At 41.9% G+C, this 23,275-nt stretch overlaps 2 protein-coding genes across 3 annotated transcripts in view; both read left to right on the forward strand.

The window, feature by feature from the left end:
- Positions 1 to 914: 914 nt before the first annotated feature.
- On the forward strand, positions 915 to 17,603 carry IER3IP1 (immediate early response 3 interacting protein 1). The gene is made up of 3 exons (XM_040478912.1): positions 915 to 1,094; positions 15,148 to 15,249; positions 16,434 to 17,603. Exons 1-3 carry the CDS (start codon positions 1,004 to 1,006, stop codon positions 16,487 to 16,489), a joined length of 249 nt encoding a protein of 82 aa, XP_040334846.1. The 5' UTR covers positions 915 to 1,003; the 3' UTR covers positions 16,490 to 17,603.
- Positions 17,604 to 23,124: 5,521 nt separating this feature from the next.
- Positions 23,125 to 23,275, forward strand: part of HDHD2 (haloacid dehalogenase like hydrolase domain containing 2) — a 36,632-nt gene continuing 36,481 nt past the window's right edge. Inside the window, exon 1 of one of the 2 annotated variants that reach the window (XM_040478907.1) lies at positions 23,125 to 23,267. The gene's annotated coding sequence lies outside the window, so the exon portion shown is untranslated. The remainder of the gene's footprint in view (positions 23,268 to 23,275) is intronic. The other variant, XM_040478909.1, reaches the window with a different exon arrangement.

Consider the following 23,275-nt stretch of genomic DNA (forward strand, 5'->3'; position numbering starts at 1 on the left):
TCAGGTCAGAAAGACACTCCTGAATTACAGGAAATACATATACATCTCAAGGGCACAGAGGAAGGAGTCACAATGTAGGCCTTTTTAAGTAAAATGTTGCAAGAAAGGATGGTCAGGGGCCTATTTTCAGGTTGGCTAGAACAAACAGTAAATACTTTTGGCAGCCTTGAGCTTTCTTTAAGGGGGGCTGGGGTCATCCTAAGGATGTGGCCTTCAGCTATTAGGAACTATGCTACCATTTAAGGGAGGGGCAGGAAAGTGGATGAAATCATTTGTGTTGAGAGTCTAGTTTCCATAGGCTGAGGTTGAGGCCTAGTGGAGAAGAGGGCTCAATAGAGGCCTGGCTAGTTTGATCAAAGATAGACTGTTTCTCACTGAGTAATTTTAGTACATGTCATTTTCACTTTAAATTTTTAACAAGTGTATTTGCCAAAGCCTCTGTTTCTTCATCTGTAAAATAGGAATATTAGCATCCCATACAGCTCTGGGGAGTGTCAAGTACAGTGTATTTCAAAAGAAATACAATGCAAGCCTCACATGTCATTAACAATGTCCTCATAGCCACATTAAAAAAAAAAAGCAGAAGTTAATGTTAACAATTCACTTTATCTACCTATTATATTTAAAATATTTCAACAGGCAATCAACATTTAAAAATTAACGAAAGATTTGACGTTCTTGTTTTCGTCCTAAGCCTTTGAAATCCCGTGTGTACAGTCTTTCCCACTTTACAGCACCCCAACCGCCGCCAACCACATTTCCAGCTTTGAGCAGCCATGCGTGGCTGGCCACGGCACTGGACCTCACAGGTCTAGACAGCGGAGCCGACCCGCCTGGCTGACGTGAGCGTGGGGCGGGTCCTAGCCGGATGGGGGCGGAGCTTCTGGGAGAGCGCGTTTGGGGCCTGCCCGGCTCCCGTAGGAGAGCGCTGGTCGTGGCGGCGCCACGTCCCCTGCGGCGGCGGGAGAAAGAACGGTCGGGCCTCGGGCGGCTCCGGGAGGCTATGGCCTTTACGTTGTACTCGCTGCTGCAAGCGGCCCTGCTCTGCGTCAATGCCATCGCCGTGCTGCACGAAGAGCGCTTCCTCAAGAACAGTGAGTGAGGCCGCGGGGCCGGGCTGGGGGGCGGGGGTGAGGCGGCGGCGGAGCCCCGGGGGAGCGGTGCCCGGTCGGGCCGCGGGAGGGGACAGCCTGGGCCGGGACCGACGGGAGGCCGAGGGCTCTACTCTTAGGGCCCTTCCTTGACGGGAGGAAGCCGAGCCACTTCCGTCTCACCGAGTTTGAGCTCAACACGGGGTGAAGATTGTTTAACAGGTGCGCCCTGTGTGCCGGACCCCCGGGGTCGGGATGGGGAGGGATACAGAAGACCCAGGGGCGCCCCTGCCCCTGCGGTTTGTTTAGGTTAGTAACTTAATGCACTCGTCTTTGACTGTTTTTAATGGTCAGAAACCTGGGATCTGAGTTTTTAGGTACAGAGGGAGGGGCGTGGTTCATTTTGGAGTGTGGGTAATTAGAAGAATGAACTGATGGAGGGCCGTAGGGTTCCTGGTCTTTGCGGATAGGAGGAAAGGGACAGTGTTCGGATTATCAGGACATCCAGCTACCCACGTTCCTAGAAAAGTTTATGCAGCACAGCTTATTGGATGCCTACAATGTGCCAGGCTAGAATTTAAGAATAGCAAGATGAAGACACAATTATGTCCGCTGGTAACTCACAATACAGCGATTTGCGTGCCATCCCGCGCAGGCCACTTTTTGCTGTATGAGGCAAAATTAAGACAGGATAGTCTGTGATGTGACGTCATTTATCTGCACAGGTATGCCAGATACACAAAGGATACCATCATTTGTCTGCAAGCGTACCAGACATATCTGTGTGAATCACTGAAACTCAGACCCATTTATTCCTTCAGATTTGTTGAGCACACACTGTGTGCTGGGCCCATGTAATTAGGAGGTGGGGTTACAGCAGTCCCCCTGCCCTTCTAATGGAAGTTCATTTAAATTAAAAAATGAACAAGGAATAATGACACGTATGCAGAATATTGTGAAACAGAAGTGCAGGGAAACGCCGACGTGTGAATCTTTGAAAGCTTCGTGGATGAAGCGGGTCTAACCCAAAATCTGATAAGTGAGTAAACGTTAATTCGGTGAAGGCTAAAGGTTGGGAGAAGTTGGGAGGGTGAGGAGTAACACTGAGTGTGAAAACTGGGGCAGGTGAAAACAAGGTCTTAAACAGAGTAGTGACAGGACCAGATTCGTGTTATTTGCAAGATCCTTCTCACTGCAGTGTGGAGAACAGACTGAACAGGGTAGAATAGTGGGTGTGGGAGGCACCATTTCAAACAGCGCAAATAGAAATGGTGGGTATCACATCAGTTGAGTGGGTGTAATAATAACTAACACTGAACACCACGTACCAGGATCTGTATCAAGTGCTTTGCTTAGATTATTAACTCGTGTAACCCTCACAACACCCTGTGAGATCGGTACTGTTTTCATCCCCACTTTACAGATGGGAAACCTGACGCACAAAAGAGAGGAAGTAACTTTTCTATGATCACACAGCTAGAAAGTGGCAGAGCTAGGATTCACCTTAGGCATTCTGACTCAGAAGTCTGTCTCCTCACTAGTATACTATGCAGAAAAGTAGAAAAGATCTTACGGGGGCTGGATTTTTCTCCCCCAAGAGATATATTGAAGTCCTAACCCTTGGTACCTGTGAAGATGACACTATTTGGAAATAGGGTCTTTCAGGTGTAATCGAGAAGGTCACACTGGATGAGGACGGCCAATGAGGTGTCCATATATGGAGAGAGAGAGACACACAGGGGGAAGAAGGCCAAGTGACAACAGAGGCAGAGAGTGCAGGGATGTAGCTGGACACTGGAAAATGCCAGGAATTGCCGGTAACTACCAGAAGCTGCGAGAAGCATAGATGAGAACGTTCCTCAGAGGCCCCAAAAGGAACCAACTCTGCTGACGCCTTGATTTTGGACTTCCGGTCCCCAGAACTGTGAGAAAATAAATTTCTGTCGTGTTAAGCCATCCAGTTTGCGGCACTTCGTTATGGTAGTCCTGGAGACTAATACCGATCAGGAGATATTTCGAAAGTAGAAAAAGCGGGATTTACTGTTTGGATGTTGGGAATGAGGGAGGGAAGAAAAAGTCAGAGTCAAAGATCTCCTGGTTTTCTGGCTTAAGCACCTGAGTGAAACATAGTACCTTTACCAAGGTGTAGAGAGTACTGGAAGAAAAATGAGGGCAGCAGTGGTGGGTAAGAAGGTGAAAAGATAGTGAAATAAGTTTTGGACGTGGTGAGTTTGAGATTTCTGTGAATTGGCAAGTGCAGATGTGGAATAGTCTGTTGGAGTTAAGTCTATAGAACAGAAGCAAGAGTCACAGGAGAGATTGCATTTGAATTTATCGAGCACAGGTGATGAATGAAGCCACCACGTAAAGAGAGAAAATCTCTCAGGGAAAGAATAGATGACAAAGAGAATTGGTGACCAGGACAGTCCCAGAATCTCTTTGAGTATTTAATGTTTACGTAGAGATGGGAGAACTGACAGGAGAAGTTGCTGAGTGAGCAAAGCAAGAGAAGAGGGAACACGTAGCAGTGGGTTTCACAGAAGCCAAGGAGTGTTAGAAGGAGAGGTAGTACGCCAGTGGAACGTTCTGAGGAATAAGATAAGGATGGAGAAGTGTCCTAAGCATTCAGAGTAATAGCAGTCATTGGTGATTCTACACAGGTGGCTGTAACTGTGGATAAAATCCAAATTGGAATGTGTTGAGAAGTGAGTGGAAAGTGATAAAATGGAGATCACCATAGCAAATACGATAATAAAAAGACGGAGATCTGCGAGAATTACCAAAATGTGACACCTCTAGAGACAAAAAGTGAGCTGTTGGAAAGATGGCACCACTAGACTTGCTTGACACAGGATTGCCACAAACCTCTAATTTGTAAAAAACACAGTATCGGGGAAGTGAAATAAAGGCAAGCAATGAAGCAAGGTGTGCCTGTCTAACGTTGCGTAAGTTGAAAGTGTACAAGGATCGTTGGCTACACGGATATACTGCGGAACGCTTATTACCGCAGACAGTGGTCTTCACCTCACATAATTGTAATTTTGTTGTTGTGGTTGTGGGGGCAAGAACATTTAAAATTTTCTCTCAAGGCAACTCTCAGGTATACAGTACAGTATCGTTAACCATGGTCACCATGCGGTACGTTAGATCCCTGGAACTCACTCATCTTATCACGGAGTTCGTACCTTTGGACCAGGAACTTCCCATTTGCCTCACTGCTCAACCCCTGGCAACCACCATATTACTCTGTTTCTGTGAATTTGATGTTTGTAGATCCCACATGTAAGTGAGATGATACAATATTTGTCTTTGACTTAATTTCACTTGCTGTAATACTGTCAGGATATACTCACGTTGTCACAAATGACAGCTTTCTTTTTTTTTGTGGCTGAATAATACTCCATTTTATGTATACACCACATTTCCTTTTTCTGCTCGTCTGTCAGTGGGCACCTAGGTTGTTTCTTGGCTATTGTGAATAATGCAGTGAACATGGGAGTGCAGATATCTGAAGATAGTGATTTCATCTCTTGGATACATTCTCAGAAGTGAGATTGCTGGATCATGTAGTAGTTCTGTTTTTAATTTTTTTGAAGAACCTCTACACTATTCTTCATCGTGACTGTACCCATTTACATTTCCCTCAACCAAGCACAAGGGTTCCCTTTTTCCACATCCTTGCCAGCATTTATTATATCTTGTCTCTCCCCCCCTCCCCCTGCATCTACAGTTTGGGTGTTTTTTGTTTGTTTGTTTTTGTTTTTTATTTTGAGAGAGCGAGCACGTGAGCGCGAGCAGGGGAGGGCAGAGAGAGGGAGAGACAGAATCCCAAGCAGGCTCTGCGTGGTTAGCGCAGAGCCTGATGGGGGGGGCCCGAGCCCACGAAGCACGAAATCATGACCTGAGCTGAGATCCAGAGTCAGACACTTAACCATCTGAGCTCCTCAAGTGTCTCTATCTCTTGTTTTTTGTTTTTTTTGGGTTTTTTTAATAATGGCCATTCTAACAGGTGTGAAGTGATTTCTCATTGTGGTTTTGATTTGTATTTCTCTGATGATAAGTGATATTGAGCACCTTTTCATATACTTGTTGACCATTTTTGTGTCTTTAAAAAAGTGTCTATTCAAATCTTCTACCCATTTTTTAAAAATTTTATTTTTGCAAGAGAGCTTGGGATTCTATCTCTCTCCCTCTTTTTCTGCCTCTCCCCTGCTCTCTCTCTATTCCTCTCTCTCTCTCTCTCCCTCTCTCTGTCTCACTTTCTCTCAAAATAAATAAACTTTTAAAAAGATGAATATATTAATACTTAGTATTAATACTTAATATTATTGATGTACAGATTTAATGCAATGTCTATCAAAATTCCAGTTGGCTTTTTACAGAAACTGACACGTTGCTTCTAAAGGAAATGGACCCAGAATTGCCAAAATGATCTTGAAAGAGAATACAATGCCCAGACCTTACTCCAGACCTGCATTAATATTTTCCAGAAGTGAAGTTCACCAGTGTCTTTTCCAAAATTTCTGCAGGTGACTTAGCTTTTTGCCCCTAAATGAAAATCACTGCTACAAAACCGTTGGAATGCCCCGGAAATGTTAATACTTTGCCTCCTAGAACTTTGTCTTCATTTCCTCTTCTCTCCAGAAGTAGCACAGATATTTTATCTGAATATGTGTTTTGAATATGGTCTCAGAGCTAAGGAAAAACCTACATTGTCATACCTTAAGTGGATAAGCTGTTTTAAAACATTTAAGGGACGCCTGGCTGGCTAAGTCAGTAGAGCATACAGCTCTTGATCTCAGGGTCGTGAGTTCAAGCCCCACATTGGGCATGGAGCCTACTTAAAAATAACAACAACAACACCTTTATTTAGGGGTGCCTGGCTGGCTCAGTCAGAGGGCGGTAGGACTCGGTTGTGAGTTTGACCCTCATGTGATTACTACTACTACAAAAAAAAAATAATAATAATAATAAAAAACAAAATACCTAGCCGAACTATGGAAAGAGCCCAAATGTCCACCAGCTAGTGAATGGATAAAGATGTGATATATATGCACAATGGAATATTACTTGGCCATCAAAAAGAATGAAATCTTGTCATTTGCAATGATGTGGATGGACTTAGAGTATATTGTGCTAAACAAAATAAGTCAGAGAAAAACAAATACCATATGATTTCACTCATATGTGGAAGTTAAGAAACAAAACATATGGGAAAGAGGAAGAAACAAACCATAAGAGACTCTGAATGATAGAGAACAAACTAAGGGTTGATGGAGGCAGGTGGGTGGGAGATGGGTTAAATGGGTGATGGGTATAAGGGGGGCACTTCTGATGAGCACTGGGTATTGTCTGTAAGTGACGAAGCACTTGAATACTCCTGAAACCAATACTGTACTGTATGTTAACTAACTGGAATTTGAATAAAAATTTGACAAGATTTTAAAAAGTTAAATAGTAAAAAAAAAAAAAAAACTATGTTTTAAAATAGAATTTTAAAATATTTTAAGTATTTGTTAAATATTGTTTATGTAAGCTCTTAACTCTTGCCTAGATTTTTATAGTAACCTCCTCAGTGGTCCCCTCCCTCCAATTTTGTTTCTCTTTGTTCTACCCTCCATGAGAAGCTGAACGTGTTCCTCAGTGGTTTGAAATTCTTGAATTTTCTAACATCCATAGCCTTTAATATAAAAGTCAGACTTCCTCGTGTGACTTATAAACTCACATCACATTATGATGTGTCCCTTCCTCCCTTTCCTTCCCTTCTTTGACCCTTCTGCAGTATTTACCCCATGTGCCATTCTTACCATGGTTCTCTCTCTTCTCTACTCATACTTCTCTGCCTTCAGTGACTTTGACTTAGGTCAGAATGACCTTTAAGGCATATCTTTGCCATTTGCCTCTCCCAGAAACCATCACTGACCTATTCCGTGGGCCGTAGCACCACTGCAGTTTCATTCCGTCTTTTCCAGTAGGCTGATGACAGGGACTCTCTCATTTTTACAATTCCATCAGTCAGTGAGTATTTTCTAAGTAACTGAATAATGTTACCATTATCGTATTCTTGCAATTCCTGATTTGAGAGCTGTATGTTTATTCAAATAGTTGAACCAGTATTTTGATTGCAGTGCAGAGAATGTGTTGTATCCTCTAGTGTTTCACAATGACACAAATTCCCTTTTTGTGCAAGGAAAAAAAAAAAAAAAGACATAGTGTATTTTAATACCTGTCCAAATTATTCTTACTAGTTTTTGCTTATGGTGCCCGGTATGTATCCCTTTGACGAGGATCATGTCCAGTAGTAGTTATGAGTGCTACAAAAGAAGCATTCCGTACATGAAACATTATGAGTCCACTCTGGCTGCCATAACAGTGTCATAGCCTGGGTGGCTTAAACAACAGAAATTTATTTTCGCACAGTTCTAGAGGCTGGAAGTCTGAGATAAGGGTGCCAACATGGTTGAGTTCTGGTGGGGGTATTCTGGCTTGCAGACGGCCGCCTTCTCACTGTGTCCTCACATGGCTAGGTGGAAGTGAGGAGGGGAATCGAGATCTCTTTCTTCCTCTTTTTTGTTAGGCCACAGTCCTATCAAATTAGTGCCTTGCCCTTATGACCCACGTAACCATACTTAGCTCCTTAAGACCCCATCTCCACGTAAGCTTCAACACAGGAATGTGGGGAGAACACAATTCAGTCCATCGCAAGTAATTAAAATATTATTACAAGGTATTTTGGTTCAGGGTTTAAGTGACTGCTCCAAAGCCAATGTAATATTAGAGTTTAGAGTAGTGAGATCTGTAACTATATGTCTGTAAATATATACTCCTGAAAAGCATTTGTTGAATTTCATCACAGATTAAGCAGAAATTATTACATTGGCCTGAGAATTACGTGGACCCACGAGAGATTAGTCCAAGTGTACCAGATCGTTTACTTCAACCTTGATCTTGTTGATCAAAGTAATTTTTTCTTTTTTTTAATGTTTTTTTAGAGAGAGAGAGAGCTAGAGTTCGTTCTCTCTCTCTCTCTCTCTCTCTCTCTCTCTCTCTCTCTCTCTCTCGCATGTGCGGGGGAGGGGCAGAGAGAGAGAGAGGGAGTGAGAGAATCCCAACAGGCTCCGCGCTGTCAGCACAGAGCCTGATGCAGGGCTTGATCCCATCAACCATGAGATCATGACCTGAGCCAAAATCGAGTTGTGTGCTCAACCCAGTGAGCCACCCAGGCGCCCCTTAATCAAGGTAATTTTTTAAAACGTATGTTAGCAGAGTTCTTTGTGTAGTTTATTAGGTACTTTCACGTCTGTGATGGCATTTGATTCACATACAAACTTGGTGACATTGACAAAGTGAAGCACACTCATCTCTTTTGCAGATATGGAAACTGATCTTAGGCTGAGATTTGCCCAGGGTCAGCCAGCCTTCAGAACAGTAGCTAATGCTTTTCTTCAGAATGTATTTAGCTGAAGGTTTTTGGTTCAATCTGGATGGATTGCTATTTTATGTATGACTTTTTGAAGTCTGGGCAGCAGAAGAACATGTTTGGTGTTTGCTAATAAGTAACTTTTATATTTAATTCTATTCCTAAAATTATGGCAGCTGGCCAGTGCTGGCAGGTCTTATCATTTATTCTTTTCTAGGCCCTCTAGCTATGGAAGTGTCAAGAGAGCTGCAGAATTAAATCTTTCTCCTTAAAAAAAAAAAAAAAAAAAGGACAAAACTCTTTAAAGCTTTTGGCCAGTTTCCTTAGGAAAACAACCGAGACTCCCTAAGTAGCAGTTGGAGGGAAAGCTATTTGTTAGAATAAAAGAATAATCCATGGCACCTGGTCTTTTACTTGTCACTCTTGTGTTTGTCTATATAATATCTAGACAGATGATTTACTCTCTACCCAAAATTTAGTTTTCATTCTAGGGACTTGAGAATAGAGACTAGGCTAAAGCTAACTGATAACTTACTGTTTATTTTGGAGACAGAGAGAGACATACTGTGAGCAGGGGACAGGCAGACAGAGAGGGAGACACAGAATCTGAAACAGTCTCCAGCCTCTGAGCTGTCAGCACAGAGCCCGACACGGGGCTCAAACCCACAAACAGCAAGATCATGACCTGAGCCAAAGTCATATGCTTAACCAACTGAGCCTCCCAGGTGCCCCAGAAATTATGTTTTCTGATAAAAACTGGGTGTGTAGAAACAAGTCCTTTTTACCTAGATCTAAGAGATTGTGGCTGTGGGTGGAAAGCATTGATTTTAGTAATGATAACTTCCGAAAAGCAAGTGAAGGAAATGAAACCAACAATTCCATTTAAAGCTGGTTTGGTTTGACTTGATTTGATTTTTTTTATATATATATATAATTTATTGTCAAGTTGGCTGACATACAGTGTATATATACAGTGTGGTCTTGGTTTTGGGAGTAGATTCCTGTGATTTGTCATTAAAGCTTGTTTTAAAATGTAATTTTAAATATTCAGAGTGATTCCTGAATGAAACCTCTCTACTTGTCGACTGTCTCTGCTCTCAGGGGGTTCGTGCTCTGCAGAGGAACTTCTAATTGCAGAGGGGATTCTCCAGTGGATGAACATCATTACAGGCTTTCTTTTGAAATTTCACTTTTCTTTATCAGTGTAATGTATAGTGTGTTTGGTGTTTAAAGTCAAAAAGCTCTTCTGTTTGTAAAGAAAGATAGAAGCCTCCTGCCCCATCTCTTCAACCTGAGCTTCATTTCTTTTTTTTTTTTTTAATTTTTTTTTTCAACGTTTGTTTATTTTTGGGACAGTGAGAGACAGAGCATGAACGGGGGAGGGGCAGAGAGAGAGGGAGACACAGAATCGGAAACAGGCTCCAGGCTCCGAGCCATCAGCCCAGAGCCCGACGCGGGGCTCGAACTCACGGACCGCGAGATCGTGACCTGGCTGAAGTCGGACGCTCAACCGACTGCGCCACCCAGGCGCCCCGAGCTTCATTTCTTAAAAGCAATTATTTTCAACTCTTCCAAGTTCCGAATCCCTGACTTACTGCTGTGGAAGGGTTTTTAGTATAATTATACCATGATCAGTACATTTGTTCTTGTGTGAGCACAAGTACACACACATTTCCCCTACCCCATCTCTCCCATTTTCAGCCAATTATTGGTGATATCTGTATTCCATATTTAACATTACTATCACTGAATATTGCTCACAGCTGAACAATAAAAAAAAAACGTGCTGTCATTCTTCTAGCTTTTTTTTGGTGGTTTGGTTATAGGATTCTAGATTGGGACTAATTTTTCTTCAGAGCTTTTTTTGAAGACATTGTTTCACTTAATTTTCTAATTTCCAGTATTGCTGTTAAGAAGTCTGATGCCATTCTGTTTCCTGATTCTTTGTGCAACCTGACTGGTCTCTCTGAAAGGCTTTAGGTTATTCTTATCTTCAGAGGTCTGAGAATGTACAATGTGTGCCTCCCCCTGCCCCCCCATTAAGCTCTTCTCTGATTGGGCCCTTTTGGCCTAAAGACTCATGTCCTTCAGTTCTATAATATTATCTCTTAATATTTCTTTGATAATTTCTTCCTGTTTTTCCTTCTCTCTGGAACTCCAGTTATTTTGACAGGTATATACCCTTTGTTAGCCTTGTCGAATAGGTTTTCTCAACTTAATCTGTCAACCTCTTGAACTTGTGATGCTAACATAGCAAGAACAAGAGCTCCATCTTGATTCCTTAATGTTCTTTTTTATGGCATCCTGTTCTTGTTCCATAGGTCCAATAGCTTTACTCTCTATAGATGTTCATTTTAAAAAATGTGTTGTGGGGTGCCTGGTTGGCTTAGTAAGTAGAGCATGCGACTCTTGATCTTGAGGTCGTGAGTTTGAGTCCCATGTTGGGCATAGAGATTACTTAAAAAAATGAAATAAAAAATTAAACCAGTCACTGTAAATACATGAATAGTAAAAATGTTTTCTTCTACTTCTTGCATTGTCTCTTCCTCCGAGTCTCTTTTTCTGTTTTTGTTCTCTTCCCATGACACGGATTGTTTCTTTTTGACTTCATTTTTTTTTTTTTTAATGTTTTTATTTATTTTTGAGACAGAGACAGAGCACGAGCGGGGGAGGGGCAGAGAGCGAGGGAGACACAGAATCCGAAGCAGGCTCCAGGCTCTGAGCTGTCAGCACAGAGCCCGACACGGGGCTCAAACTCACCGACTGTGAGATCATGACCTGAGCCGAAGTTGGACACTTGACCGTCTGAGCCCCCCAGGCGCCCCTTGACTTCATTTTTAAGTGTAAGGCTCAGAGGGGCTCATTGGAAGCCATGGGTGTGGTTGGGGCTTGTTTGCTGGTGGGCCTCACTGGTGCTTAAAGTTGTCTGTTTTGCTGAGGATTCCCCCCCCCCCCCCCAAGATATCAGTATCTGAAGTCTTTCTTCCTGGGCCGCTGGCCAATTACCAGAGTAATTTTCTAACTTCTTGCCTGCAGAATGTCAGTGTTCCGTGATCAGACTTAGAGGTGCGCGGGGAAAATGGGCAAGAGCCTGACACTTCGGTGTGCAGATTTTCACTCCTTCTGCTCACACTGGATACCCCTCACTCTGGAGCTTCTTTGGTTCTCTGCTGAGAGTGAACCTCTTGCCTTTGATGGTGTGAGTGGCACGCCCTTCTGTCAGGTCAGTCCGGGGACGGAGATGGGAGGGCAGGGGGCAGCCCACTGCTCATTTGTAGACTCTCATTGAGTCCTCTTTTTCCTTCCTGTTGTCCACACCGACGCTTTGAGCTTCCTCTCACCTTCCCAGGGTTTCAGTCTCAGCACCGTTCACCTCAGTGTTCCATTGTGCACTTCCTGCAGGGTGCAGGTGTCTAGCTTTCTCTTAGAGTCAGTCACTCTTCTTCATTTATTTCTTATTGTTCAAATTTTGATTGACTTCTCTGGCCTGGAAACGTGTCTCTTGTTAGTCTGTATTCTCTGTTGTCATTTTTAGTAGGGTTTCACAGGTGAAAGCTAAGATAAAAGTGTGTATCCATTGAGGAGGTTCAAGGTTCAGACATGCTACCCCAAACTATGACACCTTGGCAGTATTGAATTTTCAGCTGAAGGAGTCTGAGAGAATGGCAGACACAGGAAGGTCACCCTCCCCATCTGCTCCCGCCTTGCCCTCCTGTCCCAAAGCAGGAGCTTAGTCTCCCTTGCCGATCTCACCAGAATGCAAGACTATATAAACAAACCTTGTTACTTTCCCACCATTTATTACCCCCACTCTCAGGTCAAACTCCCTTTATCTTATCAGTTCTTCACAAATGTATTGTTTCTTTGTCTCAAAAGTTTCCCGCTCTGGTCACTTCTTTGAAGTGACTGAAGCCTTCTCTGAAGGCTCCCAGGTACATGTAAAAAGTTAATAGAGTTTGTATGCTTTTCTCCTGTTTATCTGTTTTTATCAGTTTAATTTTCGGAAGTAGCCAGGGACCCCAGGAGGGTCAGGGTCAACTTTTTCCTCCCCGACCCCATCGTGTTGAACCAGAACCACACTGCATTTTCGTCGTGCAGAACTGTCACAGAGGCTTCTGTAAGTCCGTTATCCCAGCCATGTTGCTTCCCCATAGAAGTTTTCCTGTAGCAGTTATGCAGGTTGGACACTGACACCGCTGCTGGTGGGACGTCATTCTGTGTGTCCTGTGTGTCTGCGGAGTCTGATATGAAATCGTTTTGCCACACTGTAAGTAGGTGAAGGCTGGTGCCACAGTTTGAACTTAAGTTACAAAAAGAGGATTGCCACTCAGTGGCGAATGCTGGCTGAGCTGCTGGAAGAGTGAGACAGTTATTTGGAGGAAAGACATTGTAGTAAAATTCGTAATACATTAAAAGCAAATGCTGGGAAAGCAGCATAAGTACATTTGCTTGCTGGAGAGAGTACGTCTGGAGGTGGAAGGGTAACGTTGCCCAGGCAAGATGCAGGTATATTTTCTACAATTATTTTTAGCTTGGATAGATGTATACATTTAATATTGGAGGACCTGCCCCCCTCCCCTAAAGCTACAATGGATTGATTTGTTCATGTTATAACTTGCTGTGTGGTAAAAATTAAGAAATAGAGTTCTTTGGAAGTCTTCGTCTGTGGTCCTAGAATTTACCTAATTTCACCTTGTCCCAGATTAACCCAGATAATTCACTTCAATTCTACAAACATTCACTAAGTACTTGCGGTGGGGTGAGGGTGCGGGAGAGTGGGAAGGTGAAGAAAGTATAAATTTAGCCCCTGTCTTCCAGGGTTTTATACAGTCGAATGAGAGACACTTGAAAACAGCTAACCAAGAAGGAGAACAGAGTCACTACAGTCAGTCAGCTATTTGGGGAACAAAGAGAAAGAAGGTTCATTATGATATGAGAGGAATGTCGGAAAGGCCCTGACACTGAAGGCAGTGACTCAGAAGCTGTCTTTAACATGTACCACAATTAGTGGGCCTTGAGAGTGATGAGGAACACGTGGAAGGTGGTGATGGGATATTGGGCAAGAATGTGAGTTTAAGGAGTTTGAACTTTATTCAGTAGGCAGTGGGAATCATCACATGATTGTGAGGTAGAAAGATCTGACCCTTTAAGGGAGAAAACTCACAGGGTTAAGACAGCTAGATTACAGAGGCATCTGGTGAAAGAGTCTTGCAAGAGATGGTGTAGGGTCGGACTGTGATGGTGTCTGTACTGGGGGAGCCCGACAAAGAGTGACACCCCTGCCGACTGGGAAGGCCGTCAGCACAACACAAGCTAGGCCCTGAGGGGGGAGTGCTAGTTAGAACACATCAGCTCTGTTGTGAACTTGATTTTTAAATTACTTTTATCCCACAGCATATCTCAGTGTTGATGTGACACAAAAAAGCAGACAACCATTTTTTAACCTTTATTTCAACCAAATAAAAGTTGACTAAATGAGTTACAGTCTTGTTACCTGAGACTTGGTTCTTTCGTGTATAAAATAAAGACCGTCTTTGAGATTAAGGGCCAACCTGTCAGGAATTAAGCCCTACAGTCATGGGAGATACAAAATAATTGAAGATGTGAGAAGTGGGCCTGAAATGCAGACAAGAGACAGCCTGCAGAAATGAGGACTTGTAGGTCTTCAGAAGAATGTATGACAATAAAGAAAGAACTAGCAGGTAAAGGGGAAAAAATAATGTTTTAGAATATCAGGAAAATGATGCAGAAGAAGGTAAATGACTCATTTACAGAGAATAAGTGGGGTAGCGGGCTCGGTTCCTCAGCTCTGAATTGAGAAATGAGGAGAGTGATGGAGGGGAAAGTCCCCTGCCCTTGCTGGTGGGATGGAGCACAGCTCTCAGAAAGCCTAAGCAAGCGCCACCAGCTAGGTGTCCCTTAACATTTCCTCAAGTAATGTAGCCCGTATGTCTCAGCTGCAACATTTTCATACTGATAATTGTGTTGGATCTTAGAAATTCTGATTTGAGCTAATTAATTATTGAGTTTGACAGTATGCCTTGCTTTTCAGTTTTGACCTGGAAAACGTTTTGTTTAAAAAAGGAGGAAAGGGGCGCCTGAGTGGCTCAGTCAGTTAGGCATCCGACTTTGGCCCAGGTCACGATCTCACGGTTCGTGGGTTCTGGCCCCGCGTCGGACTCTGTGCTGACAGCTCAGAGTCTGGACCCTGCTTTGGAGTCTGTGTCTCCCTCTCTCTCTCTCTGCCCATCCCCTGCTCGTGCTCTCTCTCTCTCTCTCTCTCAAAAATAAAGAAATATTAAAAGAAAATTTTTCAAAAGGAGGAAAAAACCAGTCAGCATGTCACAACAATCATATTCACTGAATTAAACACCGTGGAATAATTTAGACCTTATATATAAAGTACGATATAATATAGTACTTTATAAAATCAAACTGGAAATAAGATTGTTGCTGCTATCAAAAAGTAAAGAATATACAATATTTAATCAGTACTGTATAACTTTGAAGTCAGATGCCTTTATATTTTATGTCTTTAACAATGACTCAAGCTAATTTTTCAGAAGATGACTAATGAGGAAGCAAGGTGAGTGCATAACAAATTTTAACACAGCTAATCATTTTTATATCATGCAGTTGGCTGGGGAACAGACCAGGGAATTGGTGGATTCGGAGAGGAGCCAGGAATTAAATCTCAGCTAATGAATCTTATTCGATCTGTAAGAACTGTGATGAGAGGTAAGAAAAAAAAACTAGTGAAACACTCTTTAAAGTTTTAATTTTGCGGTGTTGGTTTAAGTAGCAAAGCTTCTGAGGGTGAACATCATCACATACTGTTTTTGTGTCAATTTTTATTCTCTTTAGCCTGGCTTTACTGTTCAGAAGCTACTGGTTTCTTTCTTAGTTTACCTCTCGTTTCTGTCTAAACCACTTGAAGCAAATGGAATGCTCAGTGGTAGAATCTGTTCGCATGACCTGAAACCTGTTCTCAGACCTGAAAGCAGTGTTCTTGCCTTTTGGAAATTCTGTTGCTTCAAGTAGTAAAGTCATCTAGAGTCCTACAAGGCTTTTGAGAGAAGAAGAAAAATCCTGTGTCTGCCATTCTATTGGAAATTATTTTAGTGCAACTGAAGAAAAAAGGGTTCAAAACTTATTTAAAACAATTAAAATTAGGGCCTCTCTCTCTCCCGCTTTATTAGCTGTTTTGATCACAAGTTTGGATAGAATGGTAAATAAGTTCACTTTCAATTTAGTGGTGAAATGGGTTACCTGGCTGGCTCAGGAGCGTGCCGCTCTTGATCTCAGTGTCGTGAGTTCGAGCCCCATGTGGGGTGTAGAGATTACATAAATAAATAAAAGTTAAGAAATTTAGTGGTGAAACTGGAGTCTTTGCTCTTTGTTTTTGTTGTTTGTTTGGGGGCGGGGAGGGGCAGAAGGAGAGGGAAAGAATCTCAAGCAGGCTTCATGCCCAGCCCTACCCAGCACGGAGCTCCACTCAGGGTGAGGCTTGATTTCACAACCCATGAGATTATGACCTTAGCTGAAATCAAGAGTTGGATGCTTAACTGGCTGAGCCACCCAGGCGCCTTGTGCTCTTCATTTGTAACGTCAAGTGTCACAGCCATGTGGGTCTACTTCTGCCTGGGTCCACTGTGCTGCTGTGTTCCCAGCATTGCACCAGCACCATTCACACATGCTTCGTATTGATCTCGTTGCACCAGGTGACGCTTACCCCAGTCACACAAGCCCTCTTTATAATAAGTTTTGGATCTTATGATCCAGTGCACGTTCCTTTGTTACAAGTGTTTGCAACATGATTATGAATGACATTGGTAGAGATTTTCATCCTTCCCGGATGCTAGTAACTATTACTTTTTTTCTGCTATTTTCTTTATAATAACAAACTTTTTTTTTCTTTGCAGTGCCATTGATAATAATAAACTCAATTGCAATTGTATTACTCTTATTATTTGGGTGAAGAACAGTGGGGGAAATGGAGACTCAGAAGAAGAGATGCCAGCAGAAGTTATTACTTCGGTCATTATTGGAATATACGTGTCTTCGCTGGTCGTCTTTGCACTTGACAAAAATGTAAACCTGACAATAAAACCAGAGTCCTATTTATCTGATTTTTTTTTACAAATGTTGCATTTATAATTTCATTATAAAAAAAATTAGGTCATCAGAGGCAGTAACAATCCAAGATTGGGATACATTTGATTGCTAACTGTTAATAAAAGTTCATGCTATGGTAAAGATTGTTAAAAGGGTACAGGACTGTCACGTTTATAGAGATTTTTCTCTCTCACTTCTCAGGGATAAATTTTCAATGTTTTGAAGTTCCTCATGACGTCGCTATGATGTGAGAGTGATCTTCCTACATAAAATTTAAAGGATTTTTTAAAAGTGATTACTACAGATAAAATGATAAATAGGTAATTTGGATAATTTTACTTTGAACTCTTTATTTTGTCTATGTATCATCTTGGCTGTGACAAATTCAAATTTATAGAACTATTGAGCAATACTCTCTGATTTCAGGGAGAATTCTAATTTTGTGAGTCAGATCGTCACATGATAGTTGTGCTTTTTTTTCGTGCATTTGTTATTTTATTAATTGGCCTGAATGATGAGAACAGACCACTCTCTACATATTTCCATTGGTAGAAAAATCTGTGTGAAAAAGTCTACGCCCTTTTTTCAATAATGACTTTTTAAAAAATCTGCATAAATATTAGGCTGCAAGAGCAATCCTGAACGATCACAATTAAACTATATTATATAAGACTATTGTGAAGTATTTACCTCTCCCCCAAATTACCACATTTCCGTTTTTTGGAGTAGCAAACTAAGGGGTATAATTCTTTATTCTGTCTGTCAATAGAGAGTCATGCTAGATAAGTTTTTCGTTTTGTTTTTATGTCTTAGACCATCCCATATTTGCTCATCCATTAATACAGTTTTATGCAGGAAGATTCAAACTATGTAAATGGCTTTTTTCTGGAAATTATCAGTTATGATAGCTTAAAGGAATAGAATGCCATCTTTGTTATAGGACAACATTTGTAAATAAAGTTAAATTTCCAAGTCAAGCATTTGTTTTTTTGTACCTTACCTGTCAGTGTTAACTGAATCCTGTTTCGTGTGTGACACTTGTTTTATACTTGCTTTGCTGTAAAATCACTGAGCATAAGTTTAATGGAAGTAAACATCACACTTTTTTTCTTCAGTGAATTAACTGAATTGCTGATTGCATCAAAGAGACTCATGAGCAACTTTTATTCCATGACTTAAGTTACTTCTAGAACTTTGGAGCAGGTATTGAATGCCTGTTGGCCATGCCTGAATTAGATGATCTCTGGATCGCAGGCTGGCAGCTGAACTGAAGAGATGTACCTGGGATTCTTAGTTGATTATCTGGCTCATGTGAGTAACTAACATATAATATAACTTAGAGGCAGTGTTCTTTTGGCCTTACAAAGATCCGATGCAGGAGCCCAAGTTTAATCCACTGGACAGATTCAAAAGATGCAGTTGTTTGAGAGCACTCTGAGGCTGTACAGAATTTTTGAAGGAAAGAAGAAAGAGACCTTGACCTGATGCCATTTCTCATGTAAAACTTTACAGCACAACTTCACACTCCTTTAGTGGCAGGGCACTGCCCGAGTTCACGGTCTGTTGGAGAGCAGTCACAGCAGGGCAGGATCAGAGTATTCCGTAGCAAAGTGGTTCTGAGGAAAGTGAAGCACTGAACATCAAAATATTTCATTTCTGAAGGCCACTTAATGCAATTCTAGCTTCAGTGCCCTTGAAGGCAGGTCTGTAAGCGTTCACAGGTTAGCCCCGATTTCCCCAGAGCAGCCGTGATTCAGTAACCACAGTATCTCATTTAGTTGACAATAACTTCAGTGTCTGCTTGCCTGCCTACATCCTCTCCCTTAGCCATTCTCAGTATTAGCAATTGGTGATTGTTCTAGACTCCACATATCCATGTTTATGGTCCTTATGTATTCCGTGTCTGTACACCTCTGACCTATCATGAAGGATCTTGGCTCAAGTATATACATGTTAACCAAATCCATACCCTAAACCTTAATTAAGTACAGTGGTTTTCAAATTTGTTAATGGTAGAACCAGATTGCAAAAGGGAGAACACAACTTTAATGTTCCATTATCTACAACAGATAAGAGCAGTCCATTTATTTCTAGTTGAAGCAGAGTTAGGGTCCCAGGCCCATTGTTTCACCTCCACCCTACTCTTGTCACCCTTCCTAAGGCACTTCCACAAAACTCTTAAGTTACCAAGACATTGGTAAAAAAGTTCTCTTTAAAAAAGAGTATATAGAGTAGGCAATGTGATCTGTGGTCTATAGGTATATGCGAGTGTATATGTACTTATGAAATGACTTGAAAGCAATATATATATATATATTTTTTTTTTTCAACGTTTATTTTTGGGACAGAGAGAGACAGAGCATGAACAGGCGAGGGGCAGAGAGAGAGGGAGACACAGAATTGGAAACAGGCTCCAGGCTCTGAGCCATCAGCCCAGAGCCCGACGTGGGGCTCGAACTCACGGACCACGAGCTCGTGACCTGGCTGAAGTCGGACGCTTAACCGACTGCGCCACCCAGGCGCCCCGAAAGCAATATATATTTGAATAGTAAAAGGAGTGGGAAGCAGGATATTTCTAATATGCCAAGCAAAACCTTTCATCACAAGACAAGTTTCCTACAACCTCAGTTGTTTCCGGTTGCTTCATCTGCAAACTTGGTCAATAACTATTTCAGAACAGAAATCTGCTCCAGGTGATGTATATATGTATACCTTTTCCAGATCACTAACCTTTGACTCTAGATGTACCTCAGCCAAAGAGATATTCTCCTGAAGTAAATGTTTTTGGTGAAATAAATCACTTTCTGAGTGCCTCATGGTTTCAAAGTTATTACCAATAATAAAATTTTGATACTAAGCAAAATGGAATTATTTTTTGCCAACCTCTTCCTTGTCCCTTGATTGGTCATTAGATGCCAGTCATTGTGAAAACATTCTGTGCAAGAACCTGGGACACATAGTGGGCAGTGTCTAAGGGTATTGATCAAAGTGAGTTTTACAATCCTACTGTTTTTGTTTCAATTCTGTCACTGCCTTCTTCACTCCCCTATTGGGTTTTCACACCATCTTTTTCTTTTCCAAATTCAGTCCCTCACTTTTTTTTTTGTCAGTAACTTTGAAAATGGTTTTTCATTACTGTAGTTGACATACAATGTTCCTACTTTCAGGTGTACAACATAGTGATTTAACGGTTCTGTATATTATGCAGTGCTCACCTCCATAGGTGTAGTTACCGTCTGTTTAGATATCCCATCCCTTCTTTACTCCTCTTGCCCTTTGGCAAGCAAAATTATTTCCTTTTTTTTTTTTTAAGGAGGAAGCCATTAGTCCTGTTTAATTCCACATTCTCTTGAATGACACCATTATTTGTATTACTGAATTGCCCAAGCCTGAAACGTAGTAATTATCTTGATGCCTTCCTCTCCCTTCCCAATTTAATCTGTCAACAATTTCTATTTTACCTCATAAGATCTCTTGAATTTGTCTGTTTCCCCACATTTTAGTTTAAGCACCTCTTTTGTAGCCCTGTAGGAGCTTCTTACCTTGCATATGTTTTGGCCCCTCTCCCGTCTGTCCATACTGCAGGCAGAGTTAACATTTAGAAAAATGCAAGGTTTTTTTTTCCCCCGCTGAGGTTAGATATATTTATCTGGAACACGTTTATTACAGAATACAGTAAACAGACAATAATTTAGTTAACTAATCTTTAGGAAACGATTCCATAAGCTTATAGAAGGAAATACTAGGAAATTTGGTTCAGATTATCATGTTATTTCATAATTCATTGGTAAGAAAATTTTTTCATAATTCAGTTTTAAAAAATTAATTTACAATACCAAAATAATGTTAGCACAATATTTTGGTTTGCCAAAGACCAGGGTTAAATTTTTTTTTCAGGAATAGAATTTAGTGATTCATCTCTTATATATAACACTCAGTGCTCATCCCAACAAGTGCCCTCCTTAATGCCCCTCACCCATTTAGCCCATCCCTCCACCCAACACCTGCCAGCAATCCTCAGTTTGTTCTCTGGAGTCTTTGATGGTTTATCTCCCTCTTGTTTTTATATTGTTTTTGCTTCCTTATGTCCATCTCTTGTATCTTAAATTCCACATATGAGTGAAGTCAAATCTGTCTTTCTCTAATTTCACTTAGCATAATACACTCTAGCTCCATCCATGTTGTTGCAGATGGCAAGATTTTCTTCTTTTTGGTCGTTGAGTAATATCCCACTCTATATATATACACCACATCTTCTTTATCCATTCATCTGTCGATGGACATCTGGGCTTTTTCCATACTTTAGTTGTTGTCAAGAGTGCTGCTATAAACATTGGAGTGCATGTGCCCCTTCGACTCAGCACTCCTGTATTCTTTGGATAAATACCTAGTAATGCGATTGCTGGGTCGTAGGGTAGTTCTATTTTTAATTTTTTGAGGAACCTCCATACTGTTTTCCAGAGTGGCTGCACCAGTCTGCATTCCCACCAACAGTGCAAAAGGGTTCCCCTTTCTCTGCATCCTCATGAACATCTGTCGTCTGAGTTAACTTTAGCCATTCTGACCAGTGTGAGGGGGTATTTCACGGTGGTTTTGATTTGTATTTCCCTGATGATGAGTGATGTTGAGCCTTTTTCATGTGTCTGTTAGCCACCTGGATGTCTTCTTTGGAAAAGTGTCTATTCATGTCTTTAGTCCATTTCTTCACTGGATTGTTTGGTTTTTGGGTGTTGAGTTTGATAAGTTCTTTATAGGTTTTGGATACTAACCCTTTATCTGATATGTCATTTGCAAATATCTTCTCCCATTCCATCAGTTGCCTTTTAGTTTTGCTGATTGTTTCCTTCACCGTGCAGAAGCTTTCTATCTTGATGTGATCCCAATAATTCATTTTTGCTTTGTTTCCCTCACCTCCAAAGACGTGTGGAGTAAGAAGTTGCTGCAGCTGAGGTCAGAGAAGTTGTCTGTTTTCTCCTCGAGGATTTTGATGGTTTCCTGTGTTACAGTTAGGTCTTTCATCCAGTTTGAGTTTATTTTTGTGTATGGGGTAAGAAAGTGGTCCAAGTTCATTTTTCTGCATGTCACTGTCCAGTTGTCCCTATATCATTTGCTGAAGAGACTATCTTTTTTCCATTGGATATTCTTTCTTGCTTTGTCAAAGATTAGTTGGCCCACATTTGTGGGTCCATTACTGGGTTCTCTATTCTGTTCCATTAATCCGTGTGTCTGCTTTTGTGCCAATACCATACTGTCTTGATTAGAGCTTTGTAATACAGCTTGAAATCTGGAATTGTGATGCCTCCAGCTTTGGTTTTCTTTTTCAGTATTGCTTTGGCAATTCAGGGTCTTTTCTGGTTCCATACAAATTTTAGGATTGTTTGCTCTAACTCTGTGAAGAATGCTGGTGTTATTTTGGTAGGGATTGCATTGAACATATAGATTGTCTTGGGTAGATAGATATTATAGACATAGATATATTATATAAATAGATAGATATATTATCCACTTGCTTAGAAGCCTTCAGTGCTGTTTTAATCTGGTTGCGGCTCTTAGTTCTCATGGGTAAACTAGGAAATTTCTTTTCCTTCAAGCATGCCCTCACATAGAAAATAGACTTAGCAAATATGAATAATAAGACAAAAACAACTCTTAGACCCTGTGTGGAGGAAAACACTTTCCAAAGCAAAGTGTTCTAGCCCACAACACGGCCAACTGCAGCTCTGGACAGAGGGGATGTTGGATGGGTTCTGGCAGCATGGGTCCCCAGTCAAGGGGTCCCAGAGTGTGATCCTATTATGTCAGACTGCTCCAGAAAGTCTTTCATTTAGTCTTTTTCATAGAGATTGCATAGGATGATCAACTGCACTGAAGGAGTTTAATTTGAATCAAAGGCAGCAATGGGATCAAAGTAGAGCCTCCCAACATGTGCATGGGAGGGGAGCAGTGAGGGACATGGTTCCATGTACCTCAAGGAACTGCTCCCCTAGGGACGACAGGCAAGACCTGTGGTAGCTCTCTGATGAGAGGCAGGGTGCGAGAGTTGACAGCTTAAGGTTTTGTAATAGCTGATGCAGGAAAAGAGGAACCTCGCTGCCTAAGGAAGTGGTTAATAGCTACAAGTGCCAGATGCTATTCTGGTTGCAAAGCAGGAAATGACTCCGGAGACTGAGTATTTCAAGGAAAATATCAAGGAGATGACTTCCGATATCCATCCAGAAGAGGCAAGAAGTAGTGGAGCGAGGTAGGGCGTGGCAAAGAAAGGTACTCAATACTTGGTTCACCAGTGGTGCTGTAGGACACAGCTGCTGAGCAAAGGCGTTGGTTTTGGTTTCTTCTCTTCCATTTGGGGCTGGCTGGTCGCGCCCTTGAGAGTGCGAATGTGAAGAACAACTTTTCCCTCTGGAAGGTGCTGAAGGAGCAGAACTGAGCGGACAATCTAAACGGTTAGGGAGCTGCTGGCGGATGGGGCGGAGTTAGATAGGGAGAGGAGGGACTTCCGGTGCGCCCCTCGGCCCTGTTTCCGGTGTCCAGCGGCCGCTTGCCTGGCGCCCTGGGCTGGTCTCGAGGACGCTGCGGACGGCGAGGCTGTGCTGATTTTCCTGGTAGCGGGGCCTTTGGTGAGGACGGCGTGCGGAGCAGGGGTGAGGAG

The sequence above is a fragment of the Herpailurus yagouaroundi genome, unplaced genomic scaffold, assembly GCF_014898765.1.
Source record: "Herpailurus yagouaroundi ecotype Mexico unplaced genomic scaffold, PumYag 142, whole genome shotgun sequence".
Taxonomy (NCBI): Eukaryota; Metazoa; Chordata; class Mammalia; order Carnivora; family Felidae; genus Herpailurus; species Herpailurus yagouaroundi.

Excerpts from the sequence above, each read along its gene's own strand:
- IER3IP1 (XM_040478912.1), top strand. The coding sequence starts at position 1,004 with ATGGCCTTTACGTTGTACTCGCTGCTGCAAGCGGCCCTGCTCTGCGTC. Across the intron at positions 1,095-15,147 it reads AGAGCGCTTCCTCAAGAACA|TTGGCTGGGGAACAGACCAG; the intron begins GTGAGTGAGGCC and ends TATATCATGCAG. Across the intron at positions 15,250-16,433 it reads TGTAAGAACTGTGATGAGAG|TGCCATTGATAATAATAAAC; the intron begins GTAAGAAAAAAA and ends TTTTCTTTGCAG.